At 33.1% G+C, this 24,522-nt stretch overlaps 1 protein-coding gene across 3 annotated transcripts in view; it reads right to left on the bottom strand.

The window, feature by feature from the left end:
• The window catches only part of LOC140445150 (uncharacterized), a 37,337-nt gene extending 20,882 nt beyond the window's left edge, over positions 1–16,455 (bottom strand). For all 3 annotated transcript variants that reach the window (XM_072537006.1, XM_072537008.1, XM_072537007.1), the window contains exon 1: positions 16,150–16,455. In XM_072537006.1, coding sequence (XP_072393107.1) covers positions 16,150–16,375 — 226 coding nt within the window. In that variant the 5' untranslated portion in view covers positions 16,376–16,455. The remainder of the gene's footprint in view (positions 1–16,149) is intronic.
• Between the last annotated feature and the right edge of the window lie 8,067 nt (positions 16,456–24,522).

The raw sequence follows: 24,522 nt of genomic DNA on the forward strand, positions 1-24,522 counted from the left end.
TGTAAACCAATAGCACGCCTAATAGATAGCATGCTCAACGACCGAATGTTTCAAGTAGTGATGGGCACACATATCAGCATACCAAAGAAACTTAAGAATGGCCTACCACAGGGGTCAGTGCTCTCTCCACTACTATTTAGCTTATACCTAGCAGATATGCCGGAAACACAGTCAAGAAAGTTCGGATACGCCGATGACTGGGCCCTCGCTACACGATGCAGAATACTAGAAACGTCTGAAGAAGTTCTGACGGCAGACTTATATACATTGGGCAAATATTTTCGCAAGTGGCGACTTCAACCAAATGCATCCAAAACAGAAGTTAGTTGCTTTCACCTGAACAATAAACTTGCTGGAAAGGAACTCAACATACGGTTTGAAAATACCACACTTACCCACAACAAAACACCGAAGTACCTGGGCGTAACACTAGACAGAACGCTATCATTTAAAGAGCATTTAACAAAAACTGCCCAAAAGTTGAGTACAAGAAATAACATTATATAGAAGCTCTGCGGTACCACCTGGGGAGCATCGGTTTCCACTCTCCGCTCTACTGCCTTAGCCCTTGTTTTCTCGACTGCTGAATATTGTGCTCCAGTCTGGCTACACAGTCCACACGTAAAAAAGGTCGACAATCAGCTGCACAGCACTATGAGGATGATAGCTGGTACAATTAAATCAACTCCCACCCAATGGCTTCCAGTATTAAGTCACATCCCACCTCCACATTTACGACGAGTCGACGCACTTACACGTGCATACAAAAAGATCATGAACAATATAAACCTGCCGATCCACCAAGATACCGAGGATTGACGAAATACCCGTCTCCGTTCTAGAAAACCACCAATGAAAACGGCAAGAATGATACATGAGGAGTTCAACATCACGAATGCATGGTCCCAAGAATGGAACGAATGGCAACATAACATGCCCTGCATTACCCACAAGCCACCAGGTTTTGATCTTCCACGCAAAACATGGTCCACTCTAAATAGAATCCGAACCAGACATGGCAGATGTGCATACATGCTACATAAATGGGGAAAGAACCCGTCTCCTCAATGTGACTGTGGGGAGAACCAAACCATCGACCACATTATTCAAGAGTGTCCCTCAAGATCCTACAATGGTAGCCCTGAAGACTTCCTGTTTGCAACTTCAGAGTCAATTGATTATATAAATACACTTGATGTTTGTTTGTAACTATTTAAAGTTTGTCAAATACCTATATTACTAGTGTTTGTGTATTTGTTCTAAATGTGTTGTAATTGCCATACGATAAATAAAATAATAATTTTTACTTTTCTAATATTGCAAAAGCCAAAGAGCTTCTGCAGCCTAAAACTATTATATCTAGCAACGGTAGTGCAGATCAAAATTCACTTTCTTATCGTAATAGCTCATTCAATTCAGGTATAAAATTGCAAACTATTCAACTGTCACAATTTAATGGCAATTATGCAAACTGGTTAGATGTTCATGATTTGTTTTATTCAACAATTATTAAAAATAATGATATAAGTGAAATTTAGAAATTTCATTATTCAAAACCAAGTAATACTCCCTTGACAAGAGTTTACACTGAGCTCCGAGTCTAATAACATGTGCATAACTGTCTGGAGATCTGGTGCTTTTATAAATTTTGTGAGCCATTATTTTATCCTTGAGTAAGCTTATAAGCTGAGGAGAGTACCAACACAGAAATTTTTTAGAACACATTGTTTTTAAAGGAACACATAACTTAATCGTAGACTCAAAAGTATTATAAAACATTGAAAGCATAATAATTTTACACCATCTTGTAAAAGGTTGTCCCAATTCACAATTTCCAAGCATTCGCACATACCTATAAAGTTTGAATTGTAAAAATCATAGTAGGTTTCCTTTTCAGATGTCATTTTATTACCAACTTATGAGCTCTTTTTAAATATAAATTTAGAGTAGAGTAAATTTTTATTTGCATAAATTTTTAAACATAATTGAGCAAATAACATCACATTATTAATTACAGATTAAAAAATATATATATTGACATTACACATTTAAAATATATTAACATTACAAATTAAATATGCTGATCAAGGAGAATGATAGGCCAGGCACTCCCTCACAGTATAGGGCTCAATGTCAACTAGGCGTTAAAAAACCTTTCTTTTAAAAGCTCTATAGTGTGTTTCCTGTTGAATATCAGATAATAGACTATTATAAAATTTAACACATGCATATAAAGGGCTTCTCTCTGTTATAGACAATCTGTGAATTGGTAAATTCAAATTAAGGCTTCTTGTATTATATTCATGATTAGGAAGCAGGTTGTAAAACAAAGAAAATTTTTTAAAAAGGAACATAATACATTCAAATATATAGATGGCTGAGAAAGTGAGTATATTGAGTGATTTGAATCGGCCTCTACAGGATTTTCCCACCTTTAGTCCTAAGATCACCCGGACTGCCTTTTTTTGGACTATAAAGACAGTTGAGTTAACTTAAATGTACAGGGTGATTCACACAAGACTAGCATAGTCCATCATATTTATTTTTAATGGAACACTCTGTATATTTTTCTTTTTAAAAGCTCCTTAACAACCCGATCTTAAAACAGTATATTATGTAGGGTATGTTGTAAATAATGCAAGGTGAAATTTTGAAATTATGTATAATTTTCCTTAAGACATTAAATATATGAAATATTAAAATTAATAACTTACCACACTTTAAGGTATTTTTTTAATACAGACATCAATATTGTAAACTAAATATCAATATATTGGGTTTTGTATTTAATTTCTTGACGAAACACCCTATATTATGCATAACAGAACCTACATAATATAGTTTATTAAGATCATGTTGTTAAGGAACTTTTTAAAACATGAAAATATACATGGTGTTCCAGCGTTTTTATATTTTTTTAGAATAACAACACAAACAATTTTGTGCCATAAGTGGTTTCTACGCTGTATAATTTCAAAATTTCACACTCTCATATTCGTAATAGACCCTACACAATATAGTTAGTTGAGATTAGGTTGTTAAGGAGCTTTTAAAAATATAAAAATATACAGGGTGTTCCATTAAAAATAAAGCTTGTGAGCTATTGTCATCAAGTGCCACCAATCACGCACTTCGATGTTCATCGCCCTTCCTTCTGGAACATATAATTAAATTTAATTGGTTGAGAAATGAAAAAGTTTCATATAAAAGTTAATTTATCTTTAAATATGGGACATTTTCGGATCTCAAGTCAGTTGTGACAGTAGTGATAGTAGTGTCTAACTCATGGTTTTACCCGTGTAGGGTAGCTCCCTAGAGCACTTTGCTCGAAGGGCTCTGTTTCTTTCTAAGACTCTGAAGCTGAGTTTTTTTCTTCTTAGAAAGAATGTGTTTTATTTCCACCACCTAATAAAACCATAATGGCATTGTCTCTTCAAGATAATGCCACAATAAGAGCGTACCGGCCAACTACGCAATATTACACCATATTGCGCAATAGTTGGACAAATTAATAAACATGGAAACTTGCACCAAGTTGCAATCAGTTTTTCATACGTTTATTAATTACACCGGAGACGACACTATGTTAGGCTTGCATGAGTCACCCTGTACATTTAAATTTATTTTTAAAAAGTGCACATTTATATATAAAAGTAAAAGGGTCTCAGCATTTTTTCTAATTTTTTAAAACAAGGATAGAAATAATTTTATTCCATAAGTGGTTTCCACATTATATATATATATATATATATATATATATATATATATATATATATATATATATATATATGTTCGGAAAGATTTCCGCGGTTAGTACAATTAAACTTAGAGCTAAGATTAATATTATTATAAAAATTAATATTAAACTCACCAGTCTTCCGGGTTGAACCGCGTCGATATCCATTTTGCCGAGCTTTCGACATCCTCTCTGATGTCTTCTTCAGGGCTTCCGAGGTCTCAGTCTCCCGAGCCCCCAGACACTACTACACTCACTAGTCACTTCTAGTTCACTCACTAGTTCACTACTACGACTGGGACCAGGGGACGGTTCATTTATACCGTCGATGGTGACGTGGCCTAGGTGGGGGTTAGGGTGGGGATTGGCGCGAGAGTTGGCGCGAACATTTCCGACAGTGGGATTTTGATTCGAAGATGGAGGGGGCGATATTTTGTTTATGAGAGGTCTCCATGTAGAAGGTAACCGTATGGCGTCATCTCTTTTATTAAGGCAATTTGGTCTTTTTTCTATTTCTATGGCTTCTCGGATAATTCTTGGTTTATAAAAGCGGATGGGGGCTATGGTTCTGGAGTTTTCGAAATCAATTTTGTGACCTGTATGAAGATGGTGTTGACCGAGAGCTGAAATTGAATCGGAATTGCGAACAGAAATGGAATGTTCATAAATCCTATTTTGAATTCTACGATTTGTTTGGCCTATATAGGATCGGGGACAGTCTGCACAAGGAATTTCATAAACTCCGTGCTGTTCGTTTGGAATATTGTCTTTGATTGATCGAACAAGAGATGAAAGTTTTTGTTGGGGGGTAAATATTGTTTTTATTCCTCTTGGTTTAAGAATTTTGTCGATTTTGTCAGTGACACCTTTGATGTAAGGAAGAAACGCTTTCGTATGATAAGGGTCTGAGTCTTTGGATTGAGATTGAGTGGGAGATTGATGTCTGTGGATGCTCCTATTGATGTGATTTTCGCGGTAGCCATTTTGGATGAGGGCTTGTTTAGCCGATATTCCTCTACGTCCCATTGTCAGTGCATACAACTGCCCTACACAACCATTGGCCAAGTATTTGGCCAAAACTCTACAACCTTTCGCCGAAAATGCTTCATCCTTCGTCAAAAACTCTTTTCATTTCATCGAACTTCTTAAACAATACCCTATATCACCGTCAGACATTCTAGTAAGTTTCGATATTGTCTCACTTTTTACAAACATTCCTATAGATGAAACTCTAAACATTCTGAAAACTAAGCACAGTATCCAACAAGACCACTTATCTCTCATTAAACATTGTATGTCCAACACCTATTTCATCTTCCAAAATCAATTCTACAAACAAATAAATGGTGCCCCAATGGGCTCCCCTCTATCTCCAGTGATTGCCAATATCTTTATGGAAGACTTCGAGACCCGAGCACTATCCACATCAATGCTCAAACCCACATGTTGGCTACGATATGTTGACGATACATTCGTCATTTGGCCCCATGGCAGGGATGCTTTGGTGTCTTTCCAAACCCATCTGAATGGTATACATCCTAGTATCCAGTTCACGATGGAGGTAGAAACTGATTCATCCCTACCGTTTCTCGATGTTTTCATAAAGAAACACCAATCCCAAGGTTTTCATTACTCTGTCTATAGAAAACCCACACATACCAATCGTTACTTGCATGCCAACTCTCACCACGCACCTTCACAAATTAATTCAGTCATTAATACTCTTGTATCCAGATCAATACGCCTTTCCGATGATGCAAGTAGATCCGCTGAGCTTTCTTGTTTAAAACAAGCCCTCATCCAAAATGGCTACCGCGAAAATCACATCAATAGGAGCATCCACAGACATCAATCTCCCACTCAATCTCAATCCAAAGACTCAGACCCTTATCATACGAAAGCGTTTCTTCCTTACATCAAAGGTGTCACTGACAAAATCGACAAAATTCTTAAACCAAGAGGAATAAAAACAATATTTACCCCCCAACAAAAACTTTCATCTCTTGTTCGATCAATCAAAGACAATATTCCAAACGAACAGCACGGAGTTTATGAAATTCCTTGTGCAGACTGTCCCCGATCCTATATAGGCCAAACAAATCGTAGAATTCAAAATAGGATTTATGAACATTCCATTTCTGTTCGCAATTCCGATTCAATTTCAGCTCTCGGTCAACACCATCTTCATACAGGTCACAAAATTGATTTCGAAAACTCCAGAACCATAGCCCCCATCCGCTTTTATAAACCAAGAATTATCCGAGAAGCCATAGAAATAGAAAAAAGACCAAATTGCCTTAATAAAAGAGATGACGCCATACGGTTACCTTCTACATGGAGACCTCTCATAAACAAAATATCGCCCCCTCCATCTTCGAATCAAAATCCCACTGTCGGAAATGTTCGCGCCAACTCTCGCGCCAATCCCCACCCTAACCCCCACCTAGGCCACGTCACCATCGACGGTATAAATGAACCGTCCCCTGGTCCCAGTCGTAGTAGTGAACTAGTGAGTGAACTAGAAGTGACTAGTGAGTGTAGTAGTGTCTGGGGGCTCGGGAGACTGAGACCTCGGAAGCCCTGAAGAAGACATCAGAGAGGATGTCGAAAGCTCGGCAAAATGGATATCGACGCGGTTCAACCCGGAAGACTGGTGAGTTTAATATTAATTTTTATAATAATATTAATCTTAGCTCTAAGTTTAATATATATATATATATATATATATATATATATATATATATATATATATATATATATATAAGTATACAGGGTGGACCAAAAGTCTGGAAACATGTATCTCTTAAATAGGTTGTCCTAATTGTAGAAAAACTAGGGTAAGCCTATTCTGCAAAAGGGAGATTTATTGGAATCTTCAATTATATGTAACACTTGGTATTTTATCTTCAAATTCAAATAGTCTTGAATTCAGTAAATATAGAATGCTGTGATTTTGACATTAATTCATAAAACTAACAAAAGTTTGACATTTATTGAAAGGTTCTATAAAATAAATTGTATTAATAACTACAGCTGACAGTTATTTTATGCGTTTTTAAAAGCTCTGCAATACAGATGATCTTTAATGAAAAATAGTTAATTACGGTTTTAATGATGAGGGGCTACAACGATAGAAAAAGATCTTATAGTGAAGTAGCCAACTTGTTCAACAGTATTTTTCCAAGCCTCTCCTATCAATAATGCAATGGTACAAAAAATTGTAAATCACATTGAGGAAACTGGACAAATAAAAGATGGCATTAAAACAGGTAGACCAAAAACTGTTATAAATTACAATAAAACTTTAGATTTAATGCAGAGTATCGTTGAAGATCCAGAAACATGCTCAAGCAGAGCTGCACAATTACATGACATAGATCATTCTATAGTTTTGCATGTATTACATAGGAATTCAGTTAAAGCCTACAAAATCCAGTTCTTGCAAGAATTAAATGAAGATGACTAGGACCTTAGATTACAGTTTAGTGAGGTTTATGAGCGCCTTATCCAAGATGGCGGAAAGTAAAAATGTGCTGTCACCTCTCTCTGTAGTAAAAGAGGTAGATTTTGAAGAGAATACATTTAAATGTTGTCAAACTAAGCCTAATAAAATACTCGTTTGTATAGTATGTGGAAATAGTTATCACATCTCATGTGCTGTGAAAAACAAAGTGAAATTCTTCAAGATAGGAGATTCACGTGTAATCTGTTGCCAAAATAGTGATGGACAACCCATCGAATCATTTAGTGCCATAGCGATAGAAAATCAGTGGTTAAAAAGGCTGTTAGCTGAAAAAGATGATAAGTACAATTTATTATTAAATAACAATAATCTATTAAAATCAAATAATGAACACTTGCTAGAAAAATTAAATTTATTGAAATCAGAAATAACCAGAACCAGAATCTCACAAAAACCCAACTCAACTGTTAATGAGGGTTTAATAAAAACTCAAGATAATGAAGATAAGACGGCCAGTGTCCAGTTGACTAATTGTAAATACAAAACAAACAATGAAACTGACTCAAATAAAAATTTTAATGATAAAAACACCAAACATGTTGAAAGGAATTCCAATATACAGGGCATTTCAAAAATTACTGCAAACAAATTAAATGCACAATTAATGGAAATTCAAACCAAACAAACATGTGACTACATTACAAATTTAGTTGTTGAGAATGAGGAAAGCACAAAAATAAATCTTAATCATATCACAACAGGGGGTTCAGAGAATAAAGCCGACAATGAAGGATATCAGATTGTGACAAAAAGACGCAAGAAAATAATGGGAACTGGAATTGGTGATAAGGATTTCCATGGAAAATCCGAAAAACCAGACAAAAAATTGTGGCTATTCATCTCAAAAGTTCCGGATAGTGTAAATGAGGACCACATCAAGAATTTCATAATAACTAAGACAAACTGTGAGAATATACAAGTAAAATTGTTACCAACTGACCATAAAAGAAGGGATAATCAATGTTTTATGATAGGTGTACTACCTGACTTAAGGGAAGAAATTTACAATCCTGCTTTTTGGCCGAAAAAAATTGGCATTGAACGATTTAACTTTAGGTTAGGAAGAAGATTCTTAGATCGAGAGCATCATAATAGAGGTCTGTCAACTGGAGAAGATAGACCAGACTCTTTTTTAGTCAAGTAAATCCAAGAGAAACGTTACTTTTATCATCACCAGACAGTTGTTTAAAAATATTGCAACTAAATGCTCAATCTTTGACAAATAAGTTACTCAAACTTGAAGTCTTAACATTGCAGGAAACACCTGATATAATTTGTCTATCAGAACATTGGTGTACTGAAGAAAACATCCAATTTATGACCCTGAATGGATACAACATCGCCTCTTATTTTTGTAGAAAGTTCCATATCCATGGAGGATCCATCATCTACATCAAAACTGATATTAAATTCAAAACATTAGATGTCTCTAACTTTAGTGAAGAAATGGTGTGTGAGTGCTGTGCGATTTCTCTGTTTATAGCCAATAGGAAAATTTGTGTTATTAGTGTTTATCGTTCGCCATCAGGAGAAGTTCAGAGTTTTCTGTGTAAATTACATAATATATTGGAGCTATGCAGTAAGTCATATCATGATATTTATATTTGTGGGGATCTAAACATTGATTATCTTGTCATGTCTAATAATAAGCAATCTTTTAACGAGTTTTTAGTAAGTTATAATCTGAGAGTCACATCTGAGGCTCCTACAAGAGTTTTCGTAGATAAAGTAGGTAAAACATCATCTACAAAATTTAATTACATATTGACAAATATCGAACCACATCTTTATAAATCAAATGTGTTCGAGGGTCACTTCAGTGACCATAAAGTATTTTCACTTAGTGTAAATTTGCAAGCCAATAAAGTATCGAAAAAAGATAAAAAACCCATCAGTTACAGGGATATGTCAGATGAAAATATGCTGATGTTTAAAGCAGGGATTTCTTCTACAGTTTTTGATGAAGTTTATTCACAATTGAATGCTGAATATGCCACAAATTCATTTGTTAGCATTTTAGATTACAATCTAAATTTATATTGTCCAATAAAAACACGGTATAAAGCACACAAAACAAATAAGGCTACATGGGTAACAAATGAGGTAAGACACGCTAGTGAAAAACTAAAAAATCTACACTGGATAGCAAAAAATATAGGGAGTCTCGAGTCTCAAGATACCTATAAACAGGTAAAAAAAGAATATAATTCTCTATTAATAAATACTAAAAAAAACTTTCATAGTGACTTAATTAATCAATCTTACAATATACCAAAAACAGTTTGGAATTTAGTAAACAGTGAAACTGGTAGGCAAAAGAACAGGTCTGATATTATTCTACATTATGATAGTAAAATTATTACCAAGTCTTGTGATATTGCTAATTCGTTTGCCTCATATTTTGCTACAATTACAGAATACAATCTTCAAACTCATTTTGGCACATCGTTACCTTCTTCTTGTACTACCTCAAAAATGTGTAACAAAACATTTTTCTTTTTACCGGTAACTCCAATTGAAATAAAAAATACAATCGATCAACTAAAAAATAAGCCTAGTACTGGTATTGATAACATATCTGTAAAAATAATAAAACTGATAAGTGATCACATATCGATTCCTTTAACCCATTTAGTTAATCTCTCAATAACAACCAGCCAATTTCCATCCATATTTAAAATGGCAAAAGTTATTCCAATCTTCAAAAAGAATGACCCTCATGATATTTCAAATTATAGACCAGTATCTGTCCTTAGCATAATTTCAAAAGTAATAGAGAAGGTTGTATACAACAGAATGTTAAATTTTATAGAAGAATACAATTTATTAACTCCAACCCAACACGGCTTTAGATCAAAAAAGTCAACACTCACGGCTGCATGCAGCTTGTTTGAGCGTATTTATGATGAATTAGATAGTAGAAACCACGTGGCAGGACTATTTTTCGATCTATCACGTGCTTTTGACTGCTTAGATATAACATTTATTCGCAATAAATTATATAACGTTGGTTTTAGAGGGATATTTCTAGAATGGATAATCAATAATTCAACAATAATAATTCAACATCATAATCTACTACAAGTCACACATATTTTTCTGCTCTGTTAATGATGTACAATTTAAGTGATATTTATTAGTGATTAATGTGTTGTTTGGTATCAGAAAACCAGTAAAAGTTCAGACCCTATTAATCTGTAAGTTATTTTTCATAATTATTAGTGAATGTTCCAGAAATTGCATTTATTTGCAATTAGAAGCACATATTCTCCTAATTGAATTCAACAAAAACTTAAGTACTCTTCATAAAAAGTTATCAGTACTTCTACAAATAATATATTTAGAAGATAGGCCAGTACTTGATCTAAAAATTTTTAAATATGTCATGCACAAAATGTTTGTTGGATGTCAAGGGTGGTGAATATTGGGTTTGTGATGGTTGCAATCAGAATATTCATCATCAATGTGCCAATCTGACAGCATCAGAAATCAGGGTGTTGGAGTTGAAGGGTAGAAGAGTCCTTAAACTTTTTTGCGAATCCTGTGAGGAGGGTATTAAAATGATTCCTATGATGGAGAAGCAAATCAGTTCTCTTGAACAAAAGGTGGAACAACTTATTGATAAAATTAGCTCACTAGAACTGCCTAGAGATAACAAAGCCACAGATCTTGACACCATCATCCAGGAAGTGGAGGAACGTAAATTCCGTGAAAATAATATTATTATTTATAACCTCCATGAAACCAACTCTAGCACAGCACCAGCAAGAATTGAAGAAGATATGAAGAAAGTTAAACAAACTTTAAGCGTGATCAATCCCAATATTCAAGTTAAAAAAGTCATTAGACTTGGTAATATCAAGAATAATATGTCACGTCCACTTAAAGTAGTACTTGAAAATAAGAATGTAGCACTATCAATTTTAAAAAATAAAAATAAACTTGCTGCATCCAATGTTAAGATTAGCTCCGATTCCACCTATCTACAGAGAAAATACCTTAGTGAACTTCGTACTAATTTGGCAGATAGGGTTTCAAAAGGTGAAAAAAATCTTACCATTAGGTACATTCGTGGCGTACCAAAAATAGTAATCCAGAAAAAAAACTGAATTCCAGGGGTACCTCCCACATTGTGTCTAATGAACTAACAGTATATTATCAGAATGTTAGAGGAATTAGAACTAAGCTTGGTGCTCTTGAAGAAAGTGCTGCTACAACTGACTATGATGTGCTTATATTTACTGAGTCGTGGTTGTGTGATGGTATCAGTAGTGACGAATTGGGACTTTTAAATTTTAATATATATCGAAAGGACCGCTCTCCATTAACTAGTGTTAAAGTAATTGGAGGGGGTGTCCTTATTGCAGTTAAAAAATGTTACTCATCGAGGTCTATTCTATTACCACATGCTCACTTGGAGGAACTGTTTGTCGAAGTTTGCACTCTGAATCAATGCTATATACTTGGTACAGTTTATCTTCCGCCTAATTCAGCCTTAATATGCTATGAGAATCATTGTATTAGTGTAGAATCTGTCTGTAACAATTTTCCTGAACACAAGTTCATTCTAACAGGAGACTACAATCTGCCAAACAGCGAATGGTACCATGATGAAAGAGGTGTCTTTAGTAATAATAGTAACACTGCTACTGATACTTTAGTTGATACTTTTGCATTTCATAACCTATTTCAGCTCAATCAAATCACAAATTGCAACGGAGTTTTACTTGACCTAGTTTTTGCAAATGATAATGAAAATGTAACAGTTGAAATTGCTAACGATTACTTATTGCCTTGTGATCGTTATCACCCTGCGTTATCAATTTCTTTAGCTATAAAAGATAATATGCCCGAGCTTCAATATGATAGTTTTGCCTTCAATTTTAGGAGAGGAGACTATGTTGCTCTTAATATGTATCTTGCTAGTATCTCCTGGGAGAACGTTTTAGGTATTTGCAGAGATGTTAACGAAGCCACGGAACTGTTCTACTCCATATTGCAGTTTGGTGTCAATTGTTCAATACCACGTACAAGATTAAAAAATCCCAAATTTCCTCGTTGGATGAGTAATGACCTAAAATCATTAATATTTAGGAAAAAAATTGCTCACAAGATATATAAACAAACAAATTCTTGGGACGATTATCTACTTTTCTCTTCCTTGAGAACCAAATGCAAAGAACTAAGCAGGTCATGTCATGAAATTTATATAAGTCAAACTGAATCTAGAATTAGTTCAAACGTAAAGCACTTTTGGAATTTTGTTAACAGCAAACGCAAAAATAATGGTCTACCAAACACAATGTTTTTTGGAAACACAATGCTTAATAATGGTGCGGATATCGTTAATAGCTTTGCGCAATGCTTTCAAAATATTTACAGAGCAAATGATGATGATTTAATACAGCCCATCTTAGAGTATGAGAAAACAGTGAGTCTAAATTCTTGTAATGTATCTATTGAAATCATATTTGAAAAATTAGCCAATTTGGACATTTATAAGGGCTCAGGGCCAGATGGAATTCCACCCATACTATTAAAAAAATGTAGATGTACTTTAACCCATCCCTTATATTTTCTGTTTTCTCATTCACTTGATTCAGGTATTTGTCCAAGTTTGTGGAAATCTAGTTTTATTGTTCCTATTCATAAATCAGGTGACAGGAGTAACATAGCTAACTACAGACCAATAAGCATTCTTTCTTCTATTCCTAAAATACTAGAGAGTATAATATGTGACTCTATTAAAACACCTTTATGCAATGTACTAATTGAAGAGCAACATGGTTTTCTTTCAGGTAGATCAACTTTGACAAATCTTTTACTTTTCACGCAATACATATCTGATGCTTTGGAAAGGAGACTACAGGTGGATGCTATTTATACAGATTTCTCCAAAGCATTTGACACTGTGAATCATAAATTGTTGTGTAACAAGCTTAAAACTATTGGATTTACAGGCAATCTGTATAACTGGTTATGTAGTTACCTAACTAGCAGAATACAACTTGTTAAAATTAAACACTTTCAATCTAGTGAGATCTCCGTAACATCTGGTGTTCCACAAGGAAGCCACTTAGGGCCTTTCCTTTTTAATATATTTGTTAATGACATTAAATCTCAAATTAACTCTAAATTTTTGCTATTTGCTGATGATTTAAAAATCTACAGAATTGTCGAAGACGTCTCAGATTGTGAAAAACTCCAAATTGATATTAACAAAATTATGGCATGGTGCAATTGGAACCAAATGAGCATTAATGTTGGAAAATGTCACTTTATTAGTTTCTGTAGAAGAATTAACAACCTCTCTTATAATTACAAATTAGCTGAAGAACCACTGAAGGCTGTCTCAACTGTAAGAGATCTAGGTGTTCAATTAGATTCCAAACTAAATTTTTGCGCTCATTTTGATTATGTGAATAACCAGGCATTTAAAATGTTAGGCTTCATTATTAGAACCTCTAGATGTTTGCATAACATTAATTCCATCAGACTGATTTACATTTCCCTAGTAAGATCTGTTCTTGAGTATTGCTCAGTCGTTTGGTCACCCACTTATGAAGCCCATATAGCCAAGCTTGAAAAAGTCCAAAATAAATTCATTAGGTACTTAAGTTTTAAATTACACAAACCTTTAAGTGACCATTCCTACTCAGAAATTAGAAATACATTAAACCTTCCTAGGCTATCTTCCAGACGGATGTATGCTGATGTTTTGTTTCTTCATAAACTACTGAATTCAAAAATAAATTGCAATGAACTACTGTCTCTAATCGACTTTAATGTTCCCTCTAGAGTTACTAGAACATCTCATAATTTTGCAATTAAATTTCATCGCTCTAACTTTGGTAGGCATTCTCCACTGAGTAGAATCATTCTAAATGGAAATAGAATAGACTTTGATTTGTTGCTGTGCGCTTCGGAAAATGTCTGTAGAATGTGTTTGAAAAAAATTTTGTAATTTTATGTGATTTGTATTTGCTATGTGCTTTATATAGTTTTAGTATTTGTTTTTTTTTTCTATATGGCTGCATCGCCAATTCTTTTCATACATATTTGCTATATCTTTGTAATTATTGTATCACTAGATAATACTTGTAATACTTTGTGTATATATTGAATTGGGTGGTATCCCGTTAATAAATAAATAATAATAATAAATTTCTTAAGTGACAGGAAGAGTGTTGTTAAGATGAAAGAATCAAGCTCAGAACCATACACGACAAATAAAGGAGTACCACAGGGATCCGTGCTGGGACCATTATTATTCCTAATTTTTATTAACGACCTACCAGATCACATAAGGGCACTTATAATATCAATGTTTGCTGATGATACCTCGTTAATAGTCTCTGCACGTACACTAGAGGAATTAAAAATGACAATGAAGACTGTTGTTGACTGCTTTATACGCTGGTGTAATACCAACAGACTAATATTAAACATTGACAAGACGCAAATTATTTATTTTCATTCATACAACTCATCTAAATATGACTATATCTTAACCATCTACGATAGAAACAATATGTTATCTTCCACTCACTCTACAAAGTTTTTGGGTGTATTCATTGATTGTAATCTCAAATGGTCAGAGCAAGTGAATTCAGTGAACATGAAATTGAATAAAGCTTTTTATGCTATATCTAGAATTAAAAACACACTACCCATCTCGGCATTAATGAACGTTTATTATAGCCTTGCTTACAGCCACATGTGCTACAATGTAATTTTGTGGGGGAACTCAGTAGATAGTAACAAAGTGTTCATTAACCAAAAAAAAATTATCCGTAAAATTTTTAATTTGGATTATCAACAGTCTTGTAAACCAGTTTTTATTAAACATCAAATTTTAACTTTCTACTGCCTATATATCTATAAATGTTTACTTTATGTCAAAGAGGAAATCAATAAAATAAAAAATTGCAACAAAACATTACTTACATTGTGTGGTAATGTAGATCACCAAAATTTAAGGTAATGGAGTGAGGTAATTCCACACTGGATATGTGAAAACCATACTCAAAGACCACAAAAACTAAAAGTATGGTAGGGTATAGGTGGTACTCATGTAATTGGGCCATTTTTTATAGGAGATTTAACAAGCACTAATTATGAGATGTTCAATTTTAATTAGATATGGTTTGAGCAAGATGGAGCTCCAGTTAATTTTAATGTAAATGTTCGGTATTATTTGGATCAGAGGATGGATGCATTTCCTGGACAATAGATTGGTAGATTAGATAGTATTGAATGGCCTCCTAGTTCAGCTGATTAAATCCTAAAGTTTTTTATTGGGGATACTTGAAAAGTAGAATTTACAAAAGTAAACCAAAAAGTATTGCAGAGCTAAGGCAAAGAATTATTAATGAATGAATTATTAATTTCTAAAGAAATGTAATAGACGCATTCTACAATTGTTTAGGATACTGTTAACAACATAGGACATTTTGAACACTTGATTAGGTAGGTATTAATTTAGCAATGTACTTTTTAATTTACTGTAATTTAGCACTTTTTATTATTATGTTCAAATTTAGTTGTATCTACAGTACCTAGTTTAAATCCAAAAATTGATGGAGACAATTAGGAGTTTTTAGGCTTTTGTTTTATCTTTTTAAGATGTTCCTGACTACACAAAATCGAAAGTATTGTATCACATGTATGTACAAGGTGTAACTAAAAACCAAAATGACTAAATGATATCAGAAAAATGGTAAATCTGGCAACCTTGCATATATCATTGCAAAATATGTAGGTGTATACCTGTTTAGTATAATTTGGACTGGACCATCAATTTAAGAGATAATTAGGCGTTTCGAGAGTTTTGATCCACTCTGTATATATTAATTGGAAAGATGCGAAAAGTATAGGTATATTGCATTACCTCCTTTGATTTCTGGTTTTTCTTTTAAACGGGTAAGTTTATTTCCATCTTGTTCTATTTCAGTCTTTATGGGAAATTCCTTCAAAGCTGAACAATCAAAAGTATCATCGGTACTTTCTAGATCGGATTCTTCCTTAATTTCACATTTAAATCCATCATCCAATTCACTATTCTCTATTTCTACTTTACATGTCTCCTCACTGATTTCTTGTTTTATTACTTCCATTTGATCAAACTTAATTTCATGTACTTCCACAACACAAGCTAACTAGCTAACCTAATAAATAAATCCCAAATCGCTAGCTAAATCACAACCACAACCATAACACATTACCACCCTAGCATTGAAACTTCCGTGTTAACGAATAAAACAATAATTGGCGCGTCACCTAGTGACCGGGAGCGTAACTATATATACATGGCGCTAAATTCAAAAGTTTAGTAATATTGCCTAGGATTGTGAACTCATTTTAAAGTAAAGGAAAATCGATAAAATCCTAAAATAAGAAGAAAAATCCTTATCATATACGGTAATAAATATTTTTCGTATACTTTTTGGGTTTTCTTGTTATGTTGAGACTATATTTATTTTCCATTACATTAAAATGTCAAAGTGATTAATTAATTAATAATAAAATATAGAATAAAACCTTTATTTATAAAAATGTTACAAGAAATGTATGTGTTACAAGAAATAATAATACAAGCCAAGTGTAGTATAATTTAGTTTTCTTAATGTTGTGAACACAACTGGTCAGTATTTAAATAATTGTTTGGTCATTCTTATGTCAAGTTTTATGTGAATAAAAGCCTAATTCTGCAAAAGGCATTTTACTACAATTTTAGTCGCATAAATTTACGGCTCTTAACAGCACTCAACCATTTATCAAACGTATCCATATAATTTCGTGGAGTTGGAAAACGGTAATGCTTGCTAGTAGTATCCATGTAATCTGGAACACAACAATTCTTCTTTGTTCATTTCTTCGTTTTTCCATTGGTATTCCATATAATGTGTTCGATGCCATAATAAAAAATGGTCTAAAATTGTACCTTTTTGCACTATTTATATAAAAAATTTTAAATTATAAAAAATAAAACAAATACAAATATGGCGCCGTATTTGGCTAAATTCAACTTTGCACCACAGCACACTCCCTCCGCTACCAAACGACCTGATTTGACCTTGGCTACACAGACCATACATATACTCTATGGTTTGTGCTTGGCTATCCCCACGGTTCGTAGGTGGGCTATCCCTGTCACAAACCATACATACTCAGTATGTATGGTATGTGATCCCTGTTACCAATGGTGCCAATCCATGGTACAATCACCGAACAACTACAATGATTGTATTCATTGTACCATGTTACCAATCTATAAAAAGGTGTAATTTTATCTATGATCACAACAACAAACAGCACATAAGTGTCTAGCCTCTATAAATGAATAAAAAAATAGGTAGACAGTTTCTAGCTCTATACGTGTTTGGGCCATGAACTAAAACATATGGCAGTAAATTTAAAAACAAGTTTTTAATAAAACTGCTAAAAAAACATTTATGCGATGGAAAATAAATATAGCCGTAAAATAACAATAATTTATGCTATGCTAAAAATATATATTCTCTTTTAATAATATAATACACTTATGCATTTTTATATATAGAACATATTATCGGATAGAGAAATATATTGTTATGGTTTATTATTTTACAATAAGTTTTTATTTATTATTCAACGACTATCTGTTTTCCATTACATTAAAACGCCAAAGCCCTGAAAAGAACAAAAAAAAAACACAAATATTTTGTCACTTATATATTTCTATATTTTTCTTTTGTAAAGTTCTACTTTGTTATAACTTCTATATCTTAAACACTCTTCCTCTGCCGATAATACAGTGTAAATTGTAACATTTTTGCAATTTTGCTCATTACAAATTAGCATGTATTATTTCTATTGCTCAGAAGTAGAAGATTCATGAAAATTTATATAAGACATTTAGCGTGTATGTGAAGAAATAATACAATAATAATGCACTGCGCGCCAAAATTAACGCATAACTTTAAAAATCCTTGTAAATCAAATAATTTTAATGTTTTGATTTTTGTGATAACATATTATTGTTACCTACCTCCGGTACTTATATTGTAAAATTTATCGAAAGAACGATACATAACGCTTATTGTATATGGATAAATACCCTGAAACTATGGTTTGTTTTTTAACCAGGAGGAGTAATTCAAATTTACTATTATATATATAATATATAATGTATATTCGAATTTTGTCTAAATTGAGTGAAGACATAGACATTGTAGAGACAAGAGAGGCATCCGTAAAAGTAGTGAGCGGTTTCAGAGGTTCGAACCTCAGGAAGCTCCTTGAAGTCACCTTTAGAGGTATAGACCTCCACCTCGTGCTGGAGGAGTATGACAATGAAAAAATAGGAGGGGGACGCAGAAGGTGATCGTGAAGGGAGGCGGAAAATCTTTTGCCGAGTTGCTGAAACAAATAAAGGGTAACATAGACACGAAGAAGGAGCGGATTAGTGTTAAAAGCACTAAAAAGACCAGGAGCGGAGACCTTATCCTTGAAGCAGCAAGGAAAGAACCGGCAGAGTGCCTGAATAAGACTATTGTGGCTCGTACAGAGGAAAACACGGTAGACGTCCGAGGTTATCAGATTCAGGTGGACATATTTGACGTAGACGCCCCAAACAGCACAGTACGTTTTAAGTACGTACATGATGTAAAATGTACGTTTTAAGTACGTACACTGCGGTACATACCAGTACGTACAGAAGAGTACGTACTTCTACGTCTTAAGTATGTACCGTGAGAAAGAAGAGCTAAACATATTTATTATGTTAGGTTATGTTAACCTAACCTAATTTGTTTGCTTAGGAATTTTCCACCTCGAGTACAGTTTTGATGTGATAATTCATTGCAAGACAGTTTCATTTAGATTTTGTTTACTTATTTTTGGTGTTCGTGCTTATAGTGTGGTTTCCTGTTATCTTATTCAGTCGAGTGTTTTTTAACTTATATAGTCATACTGAAGAATGTATTTTGTGGGTGAGGAAGTATATTTAAAACAAAACCATTTGGTAAACTTTAAGATTTATAAGTTTTGCTTGTTTTTGTACTTCAAATATGAATAATAAAGATATATTCACCTATATTTACATAAATCATCATAAGTGTGTATAGTATGTACATAATATGTATATGTACTAGGTACATACCTTCAATATGTACTAGGTATGTACCATAAATTGGAAAATGTACGTATTAAGTACGTACTTCGTACAGCAAAGTACGTACATTGTACATACTTTATGTCCCATCACTACGTACTTAGTTTGTCTTATGTACGTACTTTTGTCCTTACTGGGGGAGATGTCACAAAGGAAGAAATTTTGAGGCAGGTCCGGAGATATACCGGCAGCAGGAGACCTAATGACGTCAAAGATGGTAGAAGATACTAGGCATAAGATACGGGATACGAAGTACGATGGCAAACAGAAGTGACATCAAAGTCTATAATTAATTAGAATCAATAATCAAAAATCGAATTTAGCGGGACAGTTACAAGACATGATCTGAATAAACGACTTACCGCCAAGTTGACCTGGTTAACTCGAAGGCTGGTACACAAATAAAAATAAAGTAATATTTTTCGAAATTCGTATGAGAGCTTAAATATTCTCTCAAGAGGGGATATTTTTTGGCTTATGCGAGATTAGCCCTAATTATACTTTAGAATTGAGGATCGACTCGAGTGAAAGGGACTTCCTTGATTTTAGGAGGTTTTAGAAAGCAAGAAAATTATATCTGTTCTTGGAAGTGAAGCGAACAGAAACAAGCTATTGACTTGTTTCTGAGAAGGGAAAAGATCATAGGAGAACCATGACTTGCCCTCGATATGCCAATTAGAAAGCGTAGTATAACTCCTAAAAGAAATTTGTAAGGGCAAAAATTTGGAAGAATTTGCGGAATGATTGAATATGCTTCGTTGTAAAAAGGCTTTCTTCTTTTCTTCACTTCCTCTCTAAACCATGGGGTTTTCTTTTTTGATATGTTAGTGTTCGTTACTTTTATCTCTCGAAGTGATTCTGTTGCTGTCACTATTTTTGAACTTTTCCCAGCTTTCCTCGATGTTATCGTTTTCTAATATTTCATTCCCGGCAGTTTTCTCTGACATTCTTTTTCTGTAAAATTATTCCGTGGATTTCGTATTTAGTCCTTCGACTGTGATTTTTATTTCTGTTAGTGCCGCTCTTTTGGGTTTTAAGTATTTCGTGATGATTCCCATTTTACATAATACTAGGCTATGGTCGCTACCTACATCTGCTGAGGTGTGGTATCTTAGATCGATTATTTTTGATAGATGTATACCTCTGTTAGTTATAATATAATCTATCACAGGAGCTAACAGGATTTATAGCTCTGTTAGCTATAGCATCCTAATATCTCTCAGTGACAGATTGGTATACCTTGGACTGTAGGCGACACCAATAAATTTAAACATAATACAGATGTACGCACAAACGTAACGACGTATAAAGATGAAACTACCGTTGAGGCATTCTATGAACAATTGGAACGGTTGATCAGTTGACAAATAAGTATGAAATAAAAATATGCAATTGTAATACAAAAATATATATATATATATATATATATATATATATATATATATATATATATATATATATATATATATATATATAAGCAATTGGAAACTGCGGAAATTGTGAGGAAAACGATCGTAGAGAGTATCTTATTAGCTTTTGTCAAGAACACAATATGGTTCAATAGATCACTATCCATTTTTGTGCAAAATCGATGTTAAGCTGTACGTTGAAGTTTTTTTGCATCTCAAACCGTTCTAATAAACGCTCAATTTACCCAGTTGAACCCCGACTGAATATAAAATTTGGGGTCCGAAATGCTCTTGGCACTAGAGAAGCGGTTTTTTGCTTACAAGTGCTGATCCAACGGTGCAGAGACTGGAACACGGGTATCTACATATGCTTTGTGAATTAATCTAAACCTTTCGACAATCTAAAGCGTCAGTAATTAATTGAAATACTCCAAAATATTGACTGCGACTACAAAGATATCCGAATTTAGCAAATATTTACTGGAACCAGTCAGTAAAGGTTAAATAAATTGGTAGTTCGTTTAGAGTTCAGTGAGAGTTTTGAAATTAGAAAGAGCCTACGACAGAGACGTATTCTATTCCTTCTACATTTTAGTATTTATTCGGAGAAAATTTAAAAGCATTAGGCGCCAAAATAAATGAAGAAATAATTAACGATATTACATACGCCTATAATAATAGTGCTTGATGATAACATAGAAGAACGATAGTATCTGGTAAGGGTTCAAAGATCTAGAAAAGAGATCGGACTTAATCTAAATTTAAACAAAATCAAATTGATGTTGATATGCAAAACTCAAATGGGCATCTCCCTGTTGTATAGTACATCCACTAATAATTTTCCAACATAAACATGTCTTATTCTGGTATCAAAGAGACCGCCTTTCAAATCAAGGTTGTCAGACATATTTCCTAAAATTCCTAAGGTTATATTTAAAAAATATTCTCTATTTTCTATTCGTTATTATTCAATTGCTAGTCAACGAACGACACTCTTAAAAAATAATATGAACTTATTCTCAAAAATATATATATAAATTAATTAACTAGGTACTAATATTTCCATGGACTCTTCACTAATGAATTAAAGCAACCGTGAACTTTGTATATATTACTTATATTCTAAGTAATTTTCGAATATTGGCAACATTGTAGTCTGGAGAGAATTTGAACGTTCGACGTTGCCCTGTTGGTGAATTTAGCGGTAATACTTTTATAGATATAATGATCGACTTTTAAGAAATCAGACAACTTTTAAGAATCCAAGTTCTCAAAAACGGTTTCAAGAATTGTATTATTTTTTTCCAAATTTCATTGATTTTATACCTTACCTGGAAACATGAAAAATTGCAGATATATTAATAATGGTATTAAGGTTATATTCACTAATTTTAAACTCATGCATTATGGCAACAGCGCGAAGCGCAAACCAATAAATTCTAATGAACACCTGTTGTCTGCTATGCGATACCCTAAAATATTTCCTATTGCAGAGGCGGAGGCTTATAGGGTATAGGTAATATAAGTTATAAGTAATATTATATTTTTCTAGGATGGCATTTTTTAAGATGCATCAACTTCTGTGTTATCAATAAATAATGACAATTATGTTAATGACAGCTCTGAATTAAAAAATAAAGATTTGCACGTACAATCCCAAAGAATAGCTTTAAATATGTATGAGTGTTTGAAAAAAGAAAATATTGGGATGGCTGATAATGCAATTGTTTCGAGAATTCATGTATTAAAAAAATCGGGTATAAGACGATATATACAATTATTAAATTAGGCACAGTTACAGATCATTCCTTAAAACGAAAGCGACCAAATAAAAAATTGGGTAGGATTGACACTGCTGCAAAAGACGTTATTCAGCGAACAGTTTACAATTTTACAGGCACACTGACGATTCTTTTCAGTCCTTCTAATTAATTTCTTTACAGCTATCGCGATGCATCTTGAACACTAGTATTCATTATTATACAGTGTGTCGCATTTAAGATGAAGACAACTCTATATATCAGCTACTAAAATACATACAGATTTGACATTTTGCACAGTCATACATGTTGTTAGTGCACATTTTTTTAAGATAGTCATCTGAAATTTAAATTTTAAACGCGGCTTACTGCGAATCCACAAACAGGGTAAATTTTCGATATTTTGCTTCGCGTTAGAGAAATCGGAAAAACTTATTTGGAAAAGTTGTTCCACTTATTGTAAACGCACATACCAAATTTCATGACAAAATTCGCAATTTTAGTTTTTCAGTATTATTTGTAATCTCGATCCTAAATCTACAATTGGCTGTCTAAAGATGCATCTCGGGACAGCCAACTGTCCGTTTTAGAATCCTGACTACAATTGAAGAGCTTATTTCCAAAGTGTCTTACATCCATATAATGAAATCCATGAAATTACAGATTTTCATACAAATTTAACATACAAATTATACAATTTTACAATTTTCATATGCACTTTTAAATGGTAAATAAGAAGTTGTTTTGGTACATATAACTTTATTCTAGACTTGAAGAAATCTATAAAGTTTAAAAAAAGAAAATTTAAAAAATCGAAATTTTGGATTTAAGACACAGGAAATAAGCTCTTCAATTAATGAAAAAAGTAAAAGTGCGAATTTTGACATAAAACTTTGTTATGTGGGGTTAAAATAATATTTGGAACATCTTTTCCAAATAACTTTTTCAGATATCTCTAACTCGAAGCAAAATATTGAAGATTCACCCTGTTTGTGCATTAACAGTAGGCCGTGTTTAAAAATTAAATTTCAGTTGACTATCTTAATTGCTGGATAGACAATGTTTTAAAATTTTCTGACAGAATGAGCCATTATTTACAGATAATTGTAAAAAAATATTATGGTTTATGTAAAAACTAAATAATAAGTCCAATATTCTTATAAATCACTAAAATTAACAAGCTTTAATTTGAAAGAATTAATTTGTTATTTATTCGGTGTTGTGAGCCCGCTCCCATTTGAAAAAAAAACTGATTCTGTCCTTTGAAGAGTCCTATTCAAAAATGCCCCGTTTAAACAAATCGAAGGTTGAAGGGTGCCGGACATTTTTGCCGGAAACAATTCAAATTCAAAAGATCACCTTTTTCTGCTACGGAAAATATTGCTCCGATTTCTCACCAAAATCAATGTTGATACTTTAGTTTAGATACTCTTGAATCTCAAAAATACTCATTTACATATTTTTCAAGCCTCGAAAATGCATATTAGGTATCGCATTTTTCGGATTTTAAATCGCTTATATCTCCAAAACTATTAACTTTTGAGAAAAATGACATAGATCTTATTTAGAGTCACCCAAAAACCTAAAAAATATTTTTTGGAGCACAAAAGGTGATATTTTGAATTTGTTTAAAAAATTGTTTAAACAATTTCTGCCCAAAAATGAGAAATTTTCCTGAATATAATTATGTAAAAATTAATAAAAATTATATGATTTTTCTTGAAATATGCGTTTGATAACTGATCCCTTTTCTTAATTTCCACGCCAATGGTCGGCATCGACATCAAAGAACCTCAAAAGCCGACGCTTGGCAAATTGACAATGGAAAAAGTATACAATGAGGTGTAATGTGCTGAGTAAAGAGATATCTGTGCAATGCTAATTGTATTTTAGTTTCTTCATTACTATCTGTCTTTTTTTTTAGTGCATTTTTTACATTT

This window comes from Diabrotica undecimpunctata, chromosome 7, assembly GCF_040954645.1.
Source record: "Diabrotica undecimpunctata isolate CICGRU chromosome 7, icDiaUnde3, whole genome shotgun sequence".
In the NCBI taxonomy this organism is placed as follows: Eukaryota; Metazoa; Arthropoda; class Insecta; order Coleoptera; family Chrysomelidae; genus Diabrotica; species Diabrotica undecimpunctata.